Consider the following 15,837-nt stretch of genomic DNA (forward strand, 5'->3'; position numbering starts at 1 on the left):
GGGGGGGGCCGGCGGGTGTAGCCTCCCTCAGACTTCATAACCTGTTCCTCTGGCTCTGAGATGGCAGCCTCTGTCAGGGGAGCGATGGGGCAGAAGATTAGTGGGACAATGATTGGGACATGAGGGACAGATGTGGGAGCCATGGGATGAGGGAATGGGGGCTCATCTCACATCATGGGGACATTGTGTCAGCATTGGATTGCCTGGTCCCTGTTCCCCAAAGATGTGAGCATGGTAAGTGGGCAGACAAGCACAGCACTACCTCATACCTGCTGCCCTCATGCCAGAGTGAAGCAAAGACCAGAACACCCTGGGGTCCCAGCTGTTTGTCCACTCTTGAATGACGGGATGGAGACTGAGGATTAGAGTCAAACAGACCTAGGCTCCAATTCCAGCTTGGCTGCTTAGTACCAGCTTGACCCGGGGCTGGTATTCAAGCGATCCAAGCCTCAGTGTGCTCATCAGTAAAATGGGAGTAATTCTACCAACGAAGACAAGGCAAAAGCAGCTCCCTGCAGCTGTGCACAAGGCACGTGTCCAAGGCACTCAGTGCTATGCCTGGCACACAACTGGTAACAGCTGGCTTCCAACCCGTTTTCTATCTGTGGAATGGACGCCCATTTGGCACAGCCCCCATCTCACCCTAATTCCCAGGTCTAGAGGTTCTGTTAGTAGCCATGGAATGAAAAGCTCTGAGGGTGGGTATTGGGTGAGAATGTATTCAAGCTGCTTCCATTGAATTATCCACTCCAGGAAGACACTTCCCACCCCACTGGGTCAGGGTTAATCACATTAGCCTCCCCCGCTTCCCTACATAGCCAGCCAGGTATGTGCACCTCCCCTCCAGCTGCCTTTGAAGTCTGGGGCCCTTTGATGTGAGGGGGGGTGCACCAGCCTGGGATCCCATGGTCAGTGACTAACAGGGCACAGGGCTTGGGGACTTTGGAGATGCAAGTCCCCCCACCCTGCCTGAGTTACCCCAAGTGTGGGCTTTGGAGCCAGAAGGCCTGTGCCCAAATTCTAGCCCTGCCATTAACTAACTGCCTGACCCTTGGCAAGTCACCTAGCCTCTCTGCGCCTCAGACACCTCATCTCTAGAAAGAAGCCAACAGAAGCAGCTACCTCATGGGTTTGTGGGAAGCCAGAAAGAGAAAGAGAAAGAGATGATGCTGTTTCCCAGCTTACCTAGTAAGACTCACTGGAAGACAGGGGCTCCTATCCCGTGTCTCTAGACCTACAAGACTTCGGTGTCCCAAGGGTTTAGCGCACTTCTAAGCTTTAGTAGACGTATATTCTATCAAGTATACTTCTATTTCAGAAATACGAATGCTTCAAATTGACAAAGAACATCAACGTTTAATTATCTAAACCTCCTGTTTATTTAGTTTTACAAATTTTGAATAATAACTTTTATAATTTAAAAGTTTATTACACTTACATTCATTTTTACAGCTTTAGTAAGGTGTAATTGACACACAACAGTTGCAAATATTTAAAATTTACTTTCCGGTAAGCTTTGTCGTATGTGTCCAACCATCACTACATCAGGATAATGAACATATTTCTCACCCCTACAACCTTCCTTGTGCCCCTCTGTAATTCCTCCCTTGCCCCTCTCCCCAGACAACCTTGATCCACATTCTGCAACCGATGTGCTTGTCTGCAAACATTAGTTTGCATTTTCTAGAATTTTATATAAATTCAATCACACAGTAGATACTACCTTTCATCTGGCTTCTTGACCTCAGCACCATCATTTTGAGATTCGTCCTGTTGCATCCAGCACCAGTTCGTTCCTTTTTATTGTCGAGGAGTGCTCCAGCATCTAGGTACACCGCGACTTCTTTACCCGGTCACCCCCGATGGCATTGGGGTTGTTTTGAATGTTGAAAAATGAAATTTTAATTTTAATGTTTTTTGAAGATAGCCATGTTGACTGAAATAAAAAATTAAAAATCTATTATTAAAAATTCACAAAACTAAATAATTAAACTATCAAAGGGTGGTTTTTGTAAGTTTCTATCATTTATACTTTTGAAGTTATTAAAGCTTAAAAAAGCACTGGAAAAAGCGCACTATGACTTTTGGGACTCCCTTTAGTTTTACTAAGTGCCCCGGGGATTATTATGATCAAGCAGTTTGGGGAAACACCGAGCTACTGGCGCATATCAAGCCCTTGGCACGGTTGGTGCTGGCACACCATGAGCGCTCCCTAGCAGGCCTTACTCCCACAGAAAGCACTTCGTTCTGAGTGCAGATTCTTTTCCTCGCCCTCTACACACGCGCGCACGGAGGCTTCTGGCAGCCCCAGGCTCAGCTGGGTCATCCAACTCCAGCTCAGCTTCGGCACCAATGCCTCTCAGTGGAGGGGAGACGGGGACGTGGGAGGCAGGAGGCAGGGGTGGCTGGCTGCGCTTTGGGAATCCCTGAGAAGCTTCCGGGGTGGGAGGAGAGCATCCTCCTGGTGGTCTCTCTGTTTGTTTCCCAGGCCAGGCCAAGCCTTCACCTCCTGACCCTGTGGGAACCACAAGTGAGGCCTCGGCTCCACCCAGGAGGGGCTGCAGGGAGTAGGAGACTCAGTTAGACAGCCCTGGCCCCTACCAGCTCCCTGAGGGTGCTCCCAGCCCTGTAGGTCACACAGCTCCTGCAAGGATCACGAGAGAGAATGGCGGTGAGAGGTGGCGTAAGTGATGCACAGAGAAGGTACAATAACATGAATCGTGTTCATAAGGAGCCAGGAGCACTAAGAAGGCATTCTGCTGACATTAAGACATCGGTGTGCCAAGACAGGCGCATATATTGAGCATCTACTGTCTACCCCACCACATGCTCAGGAGAGTGAGGGGGAAGAACTTGAAACCAGAAGCAGCTAGTGACCTACAGGGGTTTACGTCCTTTTGGTGGCCACCGGATCAAGAAGTGCCTCCCTTAGCCTCGCCATCTTACCTCTGTGTCCCCCAGTCCGGGGGCTGGGTTAAATGTATTCATTCAACGAATATGTTCTGAGCGCTTGTATCAAGAGCTGTGCTGGGGGTTCTGTGGCAAACTGAACAGACAGGCAATCTGGTTTAGGCCAGTGCTGGGGGAGGGGAACAGACAAAATAAACCAACAGCACCAAACAAAACAAGCGGATTTCCGACCGTGAAAGTGCTGTGGAGGAAATGAAGGAACAGGGTGAGGTGACAGAGTGCAGGAGGTCAGTTTAGACAGGGTCAGAGGGAAGGGCCTCTCTGTGCAAGAGAGGCCACAAATGACTGTGCTGGGACAGGGTAGTATCCAGTCAGAATGACTGAGGGTCCATCACAGCGTCACCCCTGGCTAGGTCTTCCATCTCAGGCAAGCTGCCAAACGCCCCGAGCCTCAGTTTCCTTACCTGTAAAATGGGAGTAAATACCCAATGTCCTCCCTAGGGGTGAAAGGAGGGGTCAACCAGATGATGCAAGCACTTACTAAACAATAGGTTATTTCCATCTCATCAGCCTGGGCCAGGTACTCACAATCCATGGGTTAGTCCCTGTGGAGGAGGACACGGGGCAGCCCAACCCAAACACTCGTGAGCCTGCGTTTCCTAACTGATTCCAGTGTCTTTCTCTCATGCAGCACATGCAAGGGTCTCAAACTTGTTTGTCTTCAGGGACAGGCAAATGGGCATAAGAAGCTGCACCTTAGAGAAGAGACCTTGCCTGAAGGAAGCAGGTACCATTCAGCATTAGGGACCGTTTGCCATGTTGAAATGAGGGCCCAGACCTTTCCACTTCTCAAATGATGAAAAACCTACTTCATGCAAAATCTTAAGAATTTTCAGTGTTGGCAATTTAAATAAAAGCCTTTCAAAATACCGCTGGAGGCAGACAAAACCCTGCTATCAGCCGAGGCTGGCTGCAGGTGCGGGGTTTGCAACCTTGCCAGGCCCCTCGCCGAGCACTCTGAAGAATATCCAGCAAACTGCACGCCAGGCTTGCTGGCGGAAAACAACTAGGGGCTCAAGGACCTCAACCCGTCAACAAAAAGCAGCTGGGTCAGAGCCTGAATGGGGCAGGGAGGGCGCCTGAAGGTGGAGGGAGAGCACCTGAGGAAGGCTTGGAAGAGGAGACCCTTGAGCTGGAGTCTGTGGGGTGAACAGGAGCGGTCTGTGTGAAGGAAGAGGGGGCTGAACCGTCTGGGCAGAGGAGGAGCAGCTTTGAACTCTGGGGAAGGGTAGGCGTTTCCATGGGCCTGGAGTGCCCTTGGGGTGCCAGGGGATGGTGGGGGAGGGCCATGGTCTCCATCTCCAGATCACGGAGAGCCACGTGTGCTCAGCAGAGATGCCGACACAGCACAGCTCGGCCCTGGGTGTCGGCCTCCAAGCCCAGCAGTGGGGGTAACAGAAGGGGTGGGCGAGTGCCGAAGATGGAAGCCAGAAAGAAGCCTGTGCTTCGACCTGCCTCCATCATCACAGTCATTCGTTTAGGCTGACGAGGACAGCAAGCGACGGTCAGTTATGAATCAGGGGCTGGGCTTCGGAGAGGAACGAGCCGGGAGCCATCCCTGCTTCCAGGGAGCTCAAGGTCTGCTGGCGGCGACGGAAGAGGCTTAGACAACTGCTCTACGATGCTTTACTTTGAAGAGGGCTTGGCCCACTTGCTGGGGAGCTAGTGACAGGGTTGCAGAGGAGGCGAGTTTTAGGCTGTGTCTTGATGGCTGAGTAGGAGTTTAGCAGGTGGATAAAGTGGCAACAGCGGGAGGGTGTGTGCAGGAGCACGTGCAGGGAGAGGTGTGCGGGGCACCTGCTTCACGAATACGGGATTCATTCAACCACTTGACACGTATTTAGTGAGTTCCTGTGTGCCAGGAGCTCTGCTGGGCACTGAAGGGACATGAAAAAGCAGACGCCCTCCACCCTACAAAACTTACACTATTTAATTCCTCCCTACCTCAGTGTCCCCATCTCTGAAATGCCTTACATGCCTCACAGAGCTTCAGCAAGGGCTGAACAGGATCACACAGGCTTCGATAGGCTGACATACATGGGAAGACAGCCAGTGTCACCCTGACATAGAAAATGCTCATTGAATATGTGCAGAACTCAACAGCCGTCCTGCCTTGGCTCCCTGAGAAGCCAGCACTTGGAGTTCACCTGCCTTAGACTCACCACATAAGCAGGTTTGTTCAACGAATGAATAAACAAACGACCAGATGCCTCATGCACTATGCGCTTTACTCACATTGACTACTTACAACATTTCTGTCAGGTAGATACTACCCTTTATCTCCATTTTTCAGCCCAGGAAGCAGAAGATTCAAGATGATAAGTGACGGTCTAATGTGCCCAAGTGGTGACAGAGAAGGATCCAGATTCTGCCTCCTGGCAGCCTGACCTCACTGAGCCTGGCACTTAACCACGCCGCATAACGTTGCTCATGTCGAAGGAGGGTCTGGAACAGCCTGACAGAAAGCATTCGAGAACTTCAAGGGACTTTGCCCCCCACCCTCCAGCCAGCCGGGATGGCCCTCAAAGGTTATCTCCCAGGTCAGGTAATCTGTCGGTCAGTCTGTCTGGGGCAGGGGAAGTGAGAAGGTGTCACTCCCTTCCTGGGTAGAGGACACTTCTGGTCCTTCTTGCGGAAATGCATCCTGGATGAATGAATGTCCTGAAAAATGAGAAGGGTTGCTGTCAGCCTCTGTCTTGAGGAGGGGACAGAGACTCGAGTTCTTCCAGGGTGCCAGAGCTGGAGAAAGGTCAGTGATGGCCGGGCTTTGACAGAGTCGCTCTTGCTGGTCAGAGAGCACCTCCAGGCCCCCACACAGCTCTGGACCAATACACATCAGAAACGAGCTGTCTGCGCTCGCAGACCCTGGGAAAGCCCAGACTTTTATCTGAGAGTTTTTTAAGGTCTTTGTACAGGGCACATGTTCACCCTCTCATTGATAGGGAAGCAATAGGGCTAAAAGCATGGGTTTGGGTAACGAGCAGACCTGGCCTTTCACATACTGGCTGTTTCCAGTTGTAAATTTGCGGCCTTGAGCAAGTTACCTTCTTCCCTCTGAGCCTCTGTTCTCTAAGCCCTGAAGTACAGACGATGATAAAATCAATGCAATCATTAGCAGAGTGCCTATTGCTTTAGGTGCTCAATAAATGGTAGCTCTTGTTATTATCATTCATTTTAACTGAAACATTTATCGAGCATCTACTATGTGACACATAGTGCGAGGGACACAGGATGGATAGAGCGGTACCCTCAATTTCAAGAAGCGTCTGGTCTGTATGGGAAGTAAATATATCATCTTCGTTGTTCCTTCTCCAATCTTGGTGGATAAGACTGCTTGTGCCAAATGTCCCTGTTTAAACTGGGACCACCTGGATTCCAGGACACGTGGGGACTGCGGAGACCTGGGTTTTGGGGGGGCTGACTCCCATACCTCTGTCTAGCTGTCTGTACCTCCCGTGTTGCCATTCTTCGTGTTCTTCATTCACGTGCTCCCGTGTCCTCATCAGGGGCTCCCACAGCACTGACGGCGATCTCTCACTGTGTGAAGGTGCCTGTGCCTCTGCGGGGGCTCTGATGCAGAGGGCCGGGGCTGACAATCCCGAGCCAGCGAGCCCCAGACTGGGGAAGTCAGACAAGAACCACGGTGCACCCATAATAATACCTATATGCATAAGGCTTTACAAATACACCAGGTTTTAGAGCTTGCAAACCATTTTAGCATTCGTTTAATTTATTCCGTATGGAAGGAGGTATTTCCAGTCATGTCTTACAGATGAGGAAGCTGAACGCAGAGAGTTGGGTGCCAATCTGTAACCCAGCCCACCCAGGTTTTCAAAGTTGTCTGGGAAGACTCACAGGGGTGCGTGTTAAACACACAGATTACCTAACCCTCTCTCCAAATTCTAACTCTGAAAGGTCCGGATTGGGACTCGGGAATCAACAGTTTAACAAACAGCCCAGGTGATACTTACCTTCGGGCCAGTCCGGACACATGCCATTCATTGATTTATTTACTTAAGATTCTTTGGGGCCCAACCAAGACATGCACTGCGAGGAGAGCACGATGAACAAAACAGTCCCCAACTTTAAGGAACGAACAGTTGGCAGGGTGAGCAGGCTGTCTAGGTCCCATGGCCGGTGTGGGTCTGCAACCCGGGTCTCTCCTAGAAGAGGTCCCTTCCTGCTGGGTGGGATGGCTTCCCCCGACACCGGTTCGGAGCTCCTGGCTGAGCCGGCTGGGCCTCCTTCCATTGTCTAACACCTGCTCATGCCTGGGGTTCTTTGGAGCTGGCAGCATCCTGTGAAAGGAGCCGAGACGTGCCTGGCACAGAGTAAGTGTTGCAGTAAATGCCAGCCAGCTGCTAATGTGCTTGTCAGGGCTTGGAAAGGGCAGAGGGGTGGGGGAGAAAGAGCCCTCCTGAGCTGAGGAAGACAGCTGCGACCAGACAACGGACTGGGATTTACATTTCTTTAAAGGTAATTCCAGCTCTGACCTGATTCTGCACCTGGAAGGGAGGCCAGGCCAGGAGCACTGTTGTGCAGATGAGGAAAGCAGAGCCCGGAGAGAGGGAAGTGGGAGGTCCTGAGCGGAAACCCGAGTCTCCTGGAGTAACTGCCTGGCGGGCAGGGACTGCAGGACATGGACAGCACTGGCAACACTTTTCCTGAAATCACCGGGGTGCTGTGCACCTGTGAAGACAAGAGCCTGACGACACACAAGTGTCCCCTTCGTGAGGGCCAGGGTCACCCGGGGAGCTACACCCCAGGCTCTAGCTTCTGCTGAATACTTCGCTTCTCCGATGGAGAAGTCCGTCTTTCATCCTGGTCAGGTCACGGGGACCCTCTGTCTTCCCTGGGAGAGCACTTCCATATTTGAAGCAGGGTCCGTGTGGCTTCATCTAGAGCTCACCTTTGTTCCAGCAACTCCTGGTACCCAGTAGTTTCCCAGAGGCCAGCCCTCCAGACGGGCCTTGCCAGATAAGGCCAGGGGTGCTCCCAGAGGCCTTCTGGACAGTGTCCTGGAAGGCTGCACAGATCTGGCGGGCTGAAGCACCCTAAGCCAGTGTAGGGCTGCAGCCTGCTTCAGAGTCCCCAGGGTCCATGCCATTCCCTACCTGCTCCTTGTTGAGCCTGCTCCATCTGCAGCCTGAGGACAGGAAAGGGCAGGGGTGCCAGGTGAAGCAGAGTAAGGAAGACACGATTCTGACCTAGGAATTAGTTTGCCAGCGACAAGCCTACTACGTCTCAGAAACAAGGCCTTTAGTATCTAGAGTAGCAGGGTGTCAGGATGCCCCGACCGAGCAAAGTAGGCGGTCCCTGGCCCTAACGGCTCCTCCACCTCTGGGGTCTCCTCCCTACCAGGCTCAAGGCACGCCTGTCCTTAGTAGGGGCTCCCTCTGGGGTCTACCCCCCTCCCCGGGGTGGGGTGTATACGATCTTAAAGCTTTCCCCTCGGAGGAAGGGCAGGGGCGGGGCGGCTGCGAAGGCCCAGGATATAAGAGGCGGAGGCGCCGCTCCCCGGCCCGCCGCCCACCATGCACGCCTGCCGCCTGCCGTTCCTCCTGCTGCACGCCGGGTGGGCCCTGCTCCAGGCGGGCGCCGCGACGGTGGCTCCCGTGCCCCTTCGTACGCGTGGGGAGCCCTCGTCGCCGTCCCCTCTCGCGTATATGCTGAGCCTCTACCGCGACCCGCTGCCCCGGGCAGACATCATCCGCAGCCTGCAGGCGCAAGGTGGGCTGCCCCGCCCGGCCCCGCCGAGCCGCCCGAAGCGCCTCGGGCCGCGTCCTGCCCACGGACTCTGGAAGGATCCCGAGCGGGCCGGGGGCTGGGGCTGCCGCGGTCGGGGGCGTAGCAACGCGCTCGGAGGGCGCGTCCAGGGTCTGGGTCTGGGGGGTCTCGACGTCTGCATTGGCTCGGGGCGCGGGGCTGGTGGATGGCGGGGATTCTGGCGTCCGGGCTGTGTCCTGGACGGAGCCCTCTGCGTTCCGCGTTCTGGTTTAGAATGGCTAGGTCGCGGTACTGTATGGTGGGTGGGAGCCCGATCGCGCCATGTAGCCCTGAGATCTTGTTAAATTACGTAACCTCCGGGCGCCTCGGTTTCCGCATCTGTAGAATGGGGAAATAGTACATCCCTTACAAGTCTGTGGCGAGGGCTAGGTGACAAGGCACAGAAGACGCTTACCCAAAACCAGGCATAGTAACAATAAGTGGTCGCTATTATTGCTACGATTATTTTGTCTTGTCGAATTTTTTTCATTTTTCATTTTGCGAGTGAGGGTGAATGGGTCCCCGGGTCTGGAGTTCGGAGTGTCTCAGGCTGAGAGCGAGCTTCGAAACCTGGTATCAAGCATGTCCTATCAGGGATTAGGGTTCAGAGATCTGAGATTAGAGATGGGGCGCCCCGACATCAAGAACTGAGGCCGGGTTGGGTCCTTGAGCCCGGGTGTCGGTGTCCCGGGTGACTCCGGATTCGGAGCCTAGATTTGGCGGCGGGTGGGGGGGACCATGGTGACCTAGGAGTATTGCCCACGAGGAGGGGGCAGCTCGTTCTGGATGCCGGGCGCGGCGGACAGGTGGGTGTTGAGCAGAGGGAGCCCTTCCCGTGGGGTCTCTTTCCCGCAGGTTCCCTTCCCCCCACGCAATCCACATCCTGGCGCCTGGGGGAGGGGTGTGGCGGGATGGGGGGCACAGAGCCCTGAACCTCCGCTCCTCCCTCTGCCTGCCGGGGGCCAGACGGCCTCCCTGGGGCTGGGTCCCAATCCACATCTGATGATTTGATCTGACTGGCCACCCGCCGGCCCCTTGTGGTCTGGGGGTAGGGGCTCGTAGCTCCCTGGCCTGCCACGACTGGGGTCAGACGCTGATGACCCTCTCCGGAAGGGTCATCTGGGGACCAGCCAGACACACCCGAGGGGCGGGGCACTTTGAAAATTATTGGAGTGCTAGGCGTCTCTGCCAGAAATCCGCAGGGTGGGTGGGACTGGGCAAAGGGGGGATGCACTTTTCCAGTTCACTCCCTCCTCCGGGAGAGTTCTCGAAGGTTTGTGGTGACTCGATCACCTGGGAGTCTGGAAAACTGGGTGCTGGGCCCTCAAACCCTGCTTCCCAATCCCTTGTGTGTCCCTGGCCTTTCAGTTGATTCCTCTAGTTTTCTCTTTTGTTAGGGGACAGGCTGGCTTTCTGCCTCATCTGTGTGTGTGTGTGTGGTAAAATGTGCAAAACAAAATTTACCATTTTAACCATTTTTAAGTGCACAGTGGCATTAAGTACATTCACATTGTTGTGAATTAGTGTTTTTTTTAAAAACAGCCAGAACAGCCTGCCTCGGGGAGGCTGATAGAGAAGCGATGTCCCAAGCCGGCTCCTCTCCCTCTTGGGTTTCTTTGTCAGTCGCACCGGCCCAGCGGCAGTGGGTGTTGGAGTCTAACCAAACTGGGTTTGCGTCTTCGGCTGTCACTGCTTAACCACCTTCACTCTGGACCTTCAGTTGGTTTCCTCCTCTGCAACGTAGTGCTAACGGTGGCGGACAGTTAAGGTGACAGTGCTTGTAAAACACTTGGGTGGAGAAGCAGTTAGTGGGAATTCCCTTTATAATTTATAATACTGTAGAGTGGGCACTCGGTGTCACACGCACACCCTCCGTTTCTTTGGAGTCCGTCACCTTACTTGGCCCCGGCACCGTGTGTAAGGAGGGAATCCAAGGGCAGGAGCCCAACCACTTCCTTCTTTAGAATTGGAGGTGGCTCAGGAGTTCCCTGGGGCCTATGTGGCCAAGTCTGCATTCAGTGCATGGATGGGTTTCAGGGTGTCCATGGACCCCTTCCTCATGCCCAACCCCAAATCACATTTATTGTGTAAGTGCGAGGGTCAGCTTTTTCTGGGGAGAGCATTCTTAGCTTTCCTCAGGCATCATTGACCCCCAACAGATTAGACGTCCCATTCTGAGAGGAGCTGGAGCCAACTCGAAGAGAACCTATCAGCACTGTGTCCCAGGGAGCCCTCGGCTGGGGGTGGGGTGTGGAGTCCCAGACTCTTCCAGCAGGAACGAGTAATGTCCTCCTTGCCTCTCCGTGCACACTGCCCGTCCTGGTAACAGATGGCTTCGTTCCCCTGTCCAGGTCTCTCACTGCCAGGACACCTTCCTTTCTAACTTTGGGCCTGGGCAGTAATAAGGAGGGGTTGATGACGGCCAGCGTTGATTGCTCTTTGGTTGTTGTGCTCGGCAAAGTTTACATGCATTATCTCAGCAAATCACAACACCTCTGTGAGGTGGATACTGTCACCATCTCCCTTTTACAAAGGGAAACTGAGGCCCAGAGAAGGCCTCAGAGAGTACCCTGCCCATTGTTAAATGGCAAGTGGCAGGATTTGGACCATCACAGGAGGCACCAGGGCCGCTGCTCTTAACCAATGGATGCCTTCCTCTGAAAGGCCATTTGTGGAACTTGAGATAATAACCTTTGTATCTCCTGGTGCAGCTGGCCAGGTGTTGCCGCATGTCCCACCTAATACCCTGGCAACCAGGTGGTGCTGCAATGGGCACTGGCTATGTCAGCCTCCTCCCCACACCTCTGGGGAAGAGTCGCTAGTCAGGGGCCGGTTATTGCCCCCTGCGGGTGCTAATGAGGAGGGAAGTGGAAATTAAGTGAAAAAGAACAGCTAGAGATGGGCTGGGAGAAGCTGCCAGGGGGCTGGAGCTGGGAATTGCCCCCTTCTAGTGCAGGCTCGACTTGCAGAGAAATTCACTCTCTGACCAAAGATGCCCTATGAGACGTTAAAGAAATAAACTGTTGTGTGTCTGCCCAGAGCAGCCCTAAATCTGAGATCATTTCTCCCTCTGGCGTCTGTTCATGAAAGGGCTACTGCTTTTATTTCTAGTGAATCCCTAACTTTTATTTAGCAATAAACCTTCAAACCTCTTTATTTCCTTGGGTCCTCATGATTGTGCAGAGATGGGTAGGGCATTACTATTCCCATTGCAACTAGGTTTGAAAAAAAGTTAAAGATGCCCTGAAAATCCACAAATACGTCCTATTCCCAGACACCAGACCAAATCAGTACAGGACTCAAATAAACGGGATGTGCTTCCTCCATATTCCTCTTCTGCAGTTTGGGTTTGGTTGTCTTGGGTGGGTGGAACAGGCCTGGGGGGGCGTGTGTGAATGACTTGGGGCGGGAGAGGTGGGTGCCCTGCAGGCAGGTAGGAGAGACCTCTGGGTGGGAAAGTGCAAAAGTCAGTGCAAAGTCAAGTTTAGAACGCCCATAGAAGCCTAACTGTAAGCTTGCCAAAAACTCCTGAAGTTTCTGCCTTCATCTTTAGGAACTGGTGGGGAGAAGGTGGCCAGTCTTTGGCTTCTGTTGCCTGTTCCTCCCTGAGAACCACGAGCTTTTCCACGGTATGCACACAACTTCCTTGTGCCTGTGGGCCAGGTCTTTCCAACGAGCACGCAGAGCCTGGGAAGGCGCTTGGCTCCAGGGTCGCGGGTGAATTTAAGTCCGAAAGCTCAGGGCTTGGCCTTAGACTGCGAGTGTGAGGGGAGAGAGGACGGGGGAGGCGAACCCATCTAATTTTTACCCATTGTTGTCTGGCTGCGGAGCGTATTGAGGGAGGACGGCAGATCCGTGGGTTGGAGTTTGGGCTTTGCAGCTGGACAATCCACGTTTATTCTTGGCTCTGTCTGCCACCTTCCAATGACACCTTGGGCAGGTAACTTAACGTCTGTGAGCCTCAATTTTCTTCATCTCTAAAATGGACTCAATAATGGCCGCAACTCATAGGGTTGAGTGAGGATTAAGAGAGAGGATTTATATACGGTAAGGGCTCAAGCAGGAGCTATGGTTGTTGTTACCTGCCGTGAGGCTGCAGGAGGCCCCCACTCACCCTGCTTCCTTCCTGGTTTTTCCCACCCAGATGTGGAGGTGGATGGGCAGAACTGGACCTTTGCTTTTGACTTCTCCTTCCTGAGCCAAGAAGAGGATCTGGTGTCGGCTGAGCTCCGGCTGCAGCTGTCCAGCCCTGCGGACCTTCCCCTTGACGTCCCGCTCTCCATTGAGATTTTCCACCAGCCGAAGCTGGATGCGGATCAGGACCCAGCCTACTGCCTGGAACGTCTTCGGATGGACCTGTTCACTGTCACCCAGTCCCAGGTGACCTTTTCCTCAGGCAGCATGGTCCTGGAGGTGACCAGGCCACTCTCCAAGTGGCTGAAGCACCCTGGGGAGCTGGAGGAGCAGATGTCCACTTTGGCTGGAGAGTGTTGGCAGCAGCCTCCCACACCGCCTGTCGCTGACGTGCTCCTCATGCTTTACTCCAACCTGTCCCCAGAGCAGAGGCGGCTGGGCAGCTCTACCTTGCTCTGGGAAGCTGAGAGCTCCTGGCGGGCCCAGGAGGGACAGCTCTCCCGGGAGAGGGACAGGAGGCACCGTCGACATCACTTGCCAGACAGAAGCCAACTGTGTCGGAAGGTCAAGTTCCAGGTGGACTTCAACGTGATTGGATGGGGCTCCTGGATCATCTACCCCAAGCAGTACAATGCCTATCGCTGTGAGGGCGAGTGTCCTAACCCCGTGGGGGAGGAGTTCCATCCGACCAACCACGCCTACATCCAGGTGCGACCCCAAGGCCTAGGGGAGGGGAGACAGTAAGCTGATGGGGAGAAGTGGCCATACTGCCAGATCAGGGCAACAGGTCTCCAGCTTTGCTATTGAGTTACTGTGTTCATTCGTGCAGTTGTTGAAGCACCGACAGTGTGCCAGGTCCTGTGCTAGGTCCTAAGGATATAGAGATGACCAATGACAGCATCCTCAGAGAGCCCACGTGGAGTCATGCCCCATTGGGCAGCCTTGAACACATTGCTTTCCTAGGACTTTTTCCTTATCGTTCATAAAGTCAGGAGTGGAGGGTGTAGACCAGTGGGTCTCAGCTCCTCCACAGCCCTGACATTCTAGGAAAGGAAGTTCAGAATCTGGAGTTTGGGGATAGACAGGCCTGGGTTTGATTCTTACTTATTAGCTGTGCAATATTGATCAAGTTGCTTACTCTCTGGGCCTCAGTTTTCCTACCTGTAAAATGGGGATAGCAATGCATATTTCACAGGGATGTTGAAGGGTTAAATGAGATGATATGCATACCACGTGTATAGTAGTTGGCAGATAACAGGCGTGTTTGATGTTGTATTATCATTACTAGAAGTCTGTGATTAACTGATAAAATGGGGGCCACGTTTATAGGGCCGTGGTTGAGATAATATTGTTCCAGCTACTGTACTTTTGCTGCCTAAAACAGGAGTTAGACACCCATTTGGCAGGAGTAAATAAGGCCAGAGGCTGCCACCAGGTGCCACTGTCAACCTAAGTTCTAGAAGGTGGTGGAGGGAGAGGAATGGAAGGAGAATGAGATGGAGAAAGCAGAGAATAGAGCCTAATATGGTGGCCCTGCCCTGCTCTCAAAGGTCATATGGAACCAAAGTGTTTTTACATCACTCCATGAAGCGTAGACTCAGAACTCTTGGACCCGTAGTACATCCTCCATGCTAAGCCTCAGGCGGGCTTGAGGCTCTGGGGAGCACATGGGCTGAGCTCATGCAGTGGAGGCACTGGTGGGGGCCAGCACCTTGGAGAACCTGTCCTGGGCAAAGGCCCTCCTGAGCCTCTTCCAGGCCCCTTTGCTCCACCAACCTACATGCAGCACGATCAGAGGGAACCACAGACCCAGACAGTCCCGGGCGCCAACTCTGACACTTTGATCTGAAAAGACATCACTGGACCCCAGGGACAGGGCCCAGTTCCGGAAAGCCCAGGAGTTGTTACCTTTTCTCCCATTGACTCTGTTTGCCCTTCTCTGGGCAACAAAGCTAATCCCACAGGAATTTCCGCATGACTCTCTTCTGCTTCATATTTCTGGAACTAAACCAGGAGTTTCTTGGAATATTTTTTAAACTGGTATTCACTCTAGACCAGAACAATAGAACATGTAAGTTAGCTACTGCTCTACCCACATATAGCTTTTAGAAATCTTCTATTTAAAGGCTGTTTTAAAAAAAGATAAAGTTATTTTAGGTGTGAGGGTTGATGATGTATTGGCATACTGATTCCTTTATGAAAATACTCTCTTCTATTTTTGTACCCAGAAACTGCTTTTAACGCTCTGTAACTTTTTCACCCTTTACCCTGAAATGACACTCTTCTGACTTGACTATTGGCGTGTGAATTGACCCCTCTCCTCCCTTTCACAGAGCCTGCTGAAACGGTACCAGCCCCACCGGGTCCCTTCCACCTGCTGTGCCCCAGTCAAGACCAAGCCACTGAGCATGCTGTACGTGGACAACGGCAGAGTCCTTCTAGACCACCACAGAGACATGATCGTGGAAGAATGTGGGTGCCTTTGAGATCCTGGAGGGGGGTTGGATTTGCCTGTGCCCTGGAAGGTTGGGAAGCTCCTGGAAGACACATAACCATCTGATCCAATGAGGGCAAACCAAGAGGGGAAAGTTGCTCTGTCCACCAGACCTGAGGGCTGCCCACTGTGTTCATGAAAGCTCCGTGGAGCCCAGCCGCCATCAGGAGAGGGAGGAGGAAGCCTGGGATGTGGGCTTGCTGGGTCTTCTCTTTACAGGACAGACAGAGGCAGTAAAAGCACTAGTATGAGAGTTCTGTATGTGACTTTTTTTAACCTGTGAACCCCCGGAAATTGTATGCAAAAGTTGGGGCATATGTACATTTATTTTTGAGGTGGGACAAGGTTGTTTATAACTTTTATGTATTCTCAAAAGCAGTCTTTGACACCCCCCCCCCCCAAAAGATTAAGTATGACTGTGTTGAATTAAAAACAGTTGGCTCTCGTTGCCTCAGGCTGGGCCGGGGAGCCCC

The 15,837-nt window shown here is 53.0% G+C and overlaps 1 protein-coding gene across 1 annotated transcript; it reads left to right on the forward strand.

The window, feature by feature from the left end:
- Positions 1 to 8,504: 8,504 nt before the first annotated feature.
- NODAL (nodal growth differentiation factor) lies at positions 8,505 to 15,356 on the forward strand. Its single transcript, XM_046652310.1, has 3 exons — positions 8,505 to 8,700; positions 12,881 to 13,578; positions 15,204 to 15,356. The coding sequence occupies exons 1-3, from the start codon at positions 8,505 to 8,507 to the stop codon at positions 15,354 to 15,356; spliced, it is 1,047 nt and encodes a 348-aa protein (XP_046508266.1).
- Positions 15,357 to 15,837: the final 481 nt, after the last annotated feature.

This window comes from Equus quagga, chromosome 2 (assembly GCF_021613505.1).
Source record: "Equus quagga isolate Etosha38 chromosome 2, UCLA_HA_Equagga_1.0, whole genome shotgun sequence".
Lineage (NCBI taxonomy): Eukaryota > Metazoa > Chordata > Mammalia > Perissodactyla > Equidae > Equus > Equus quagga.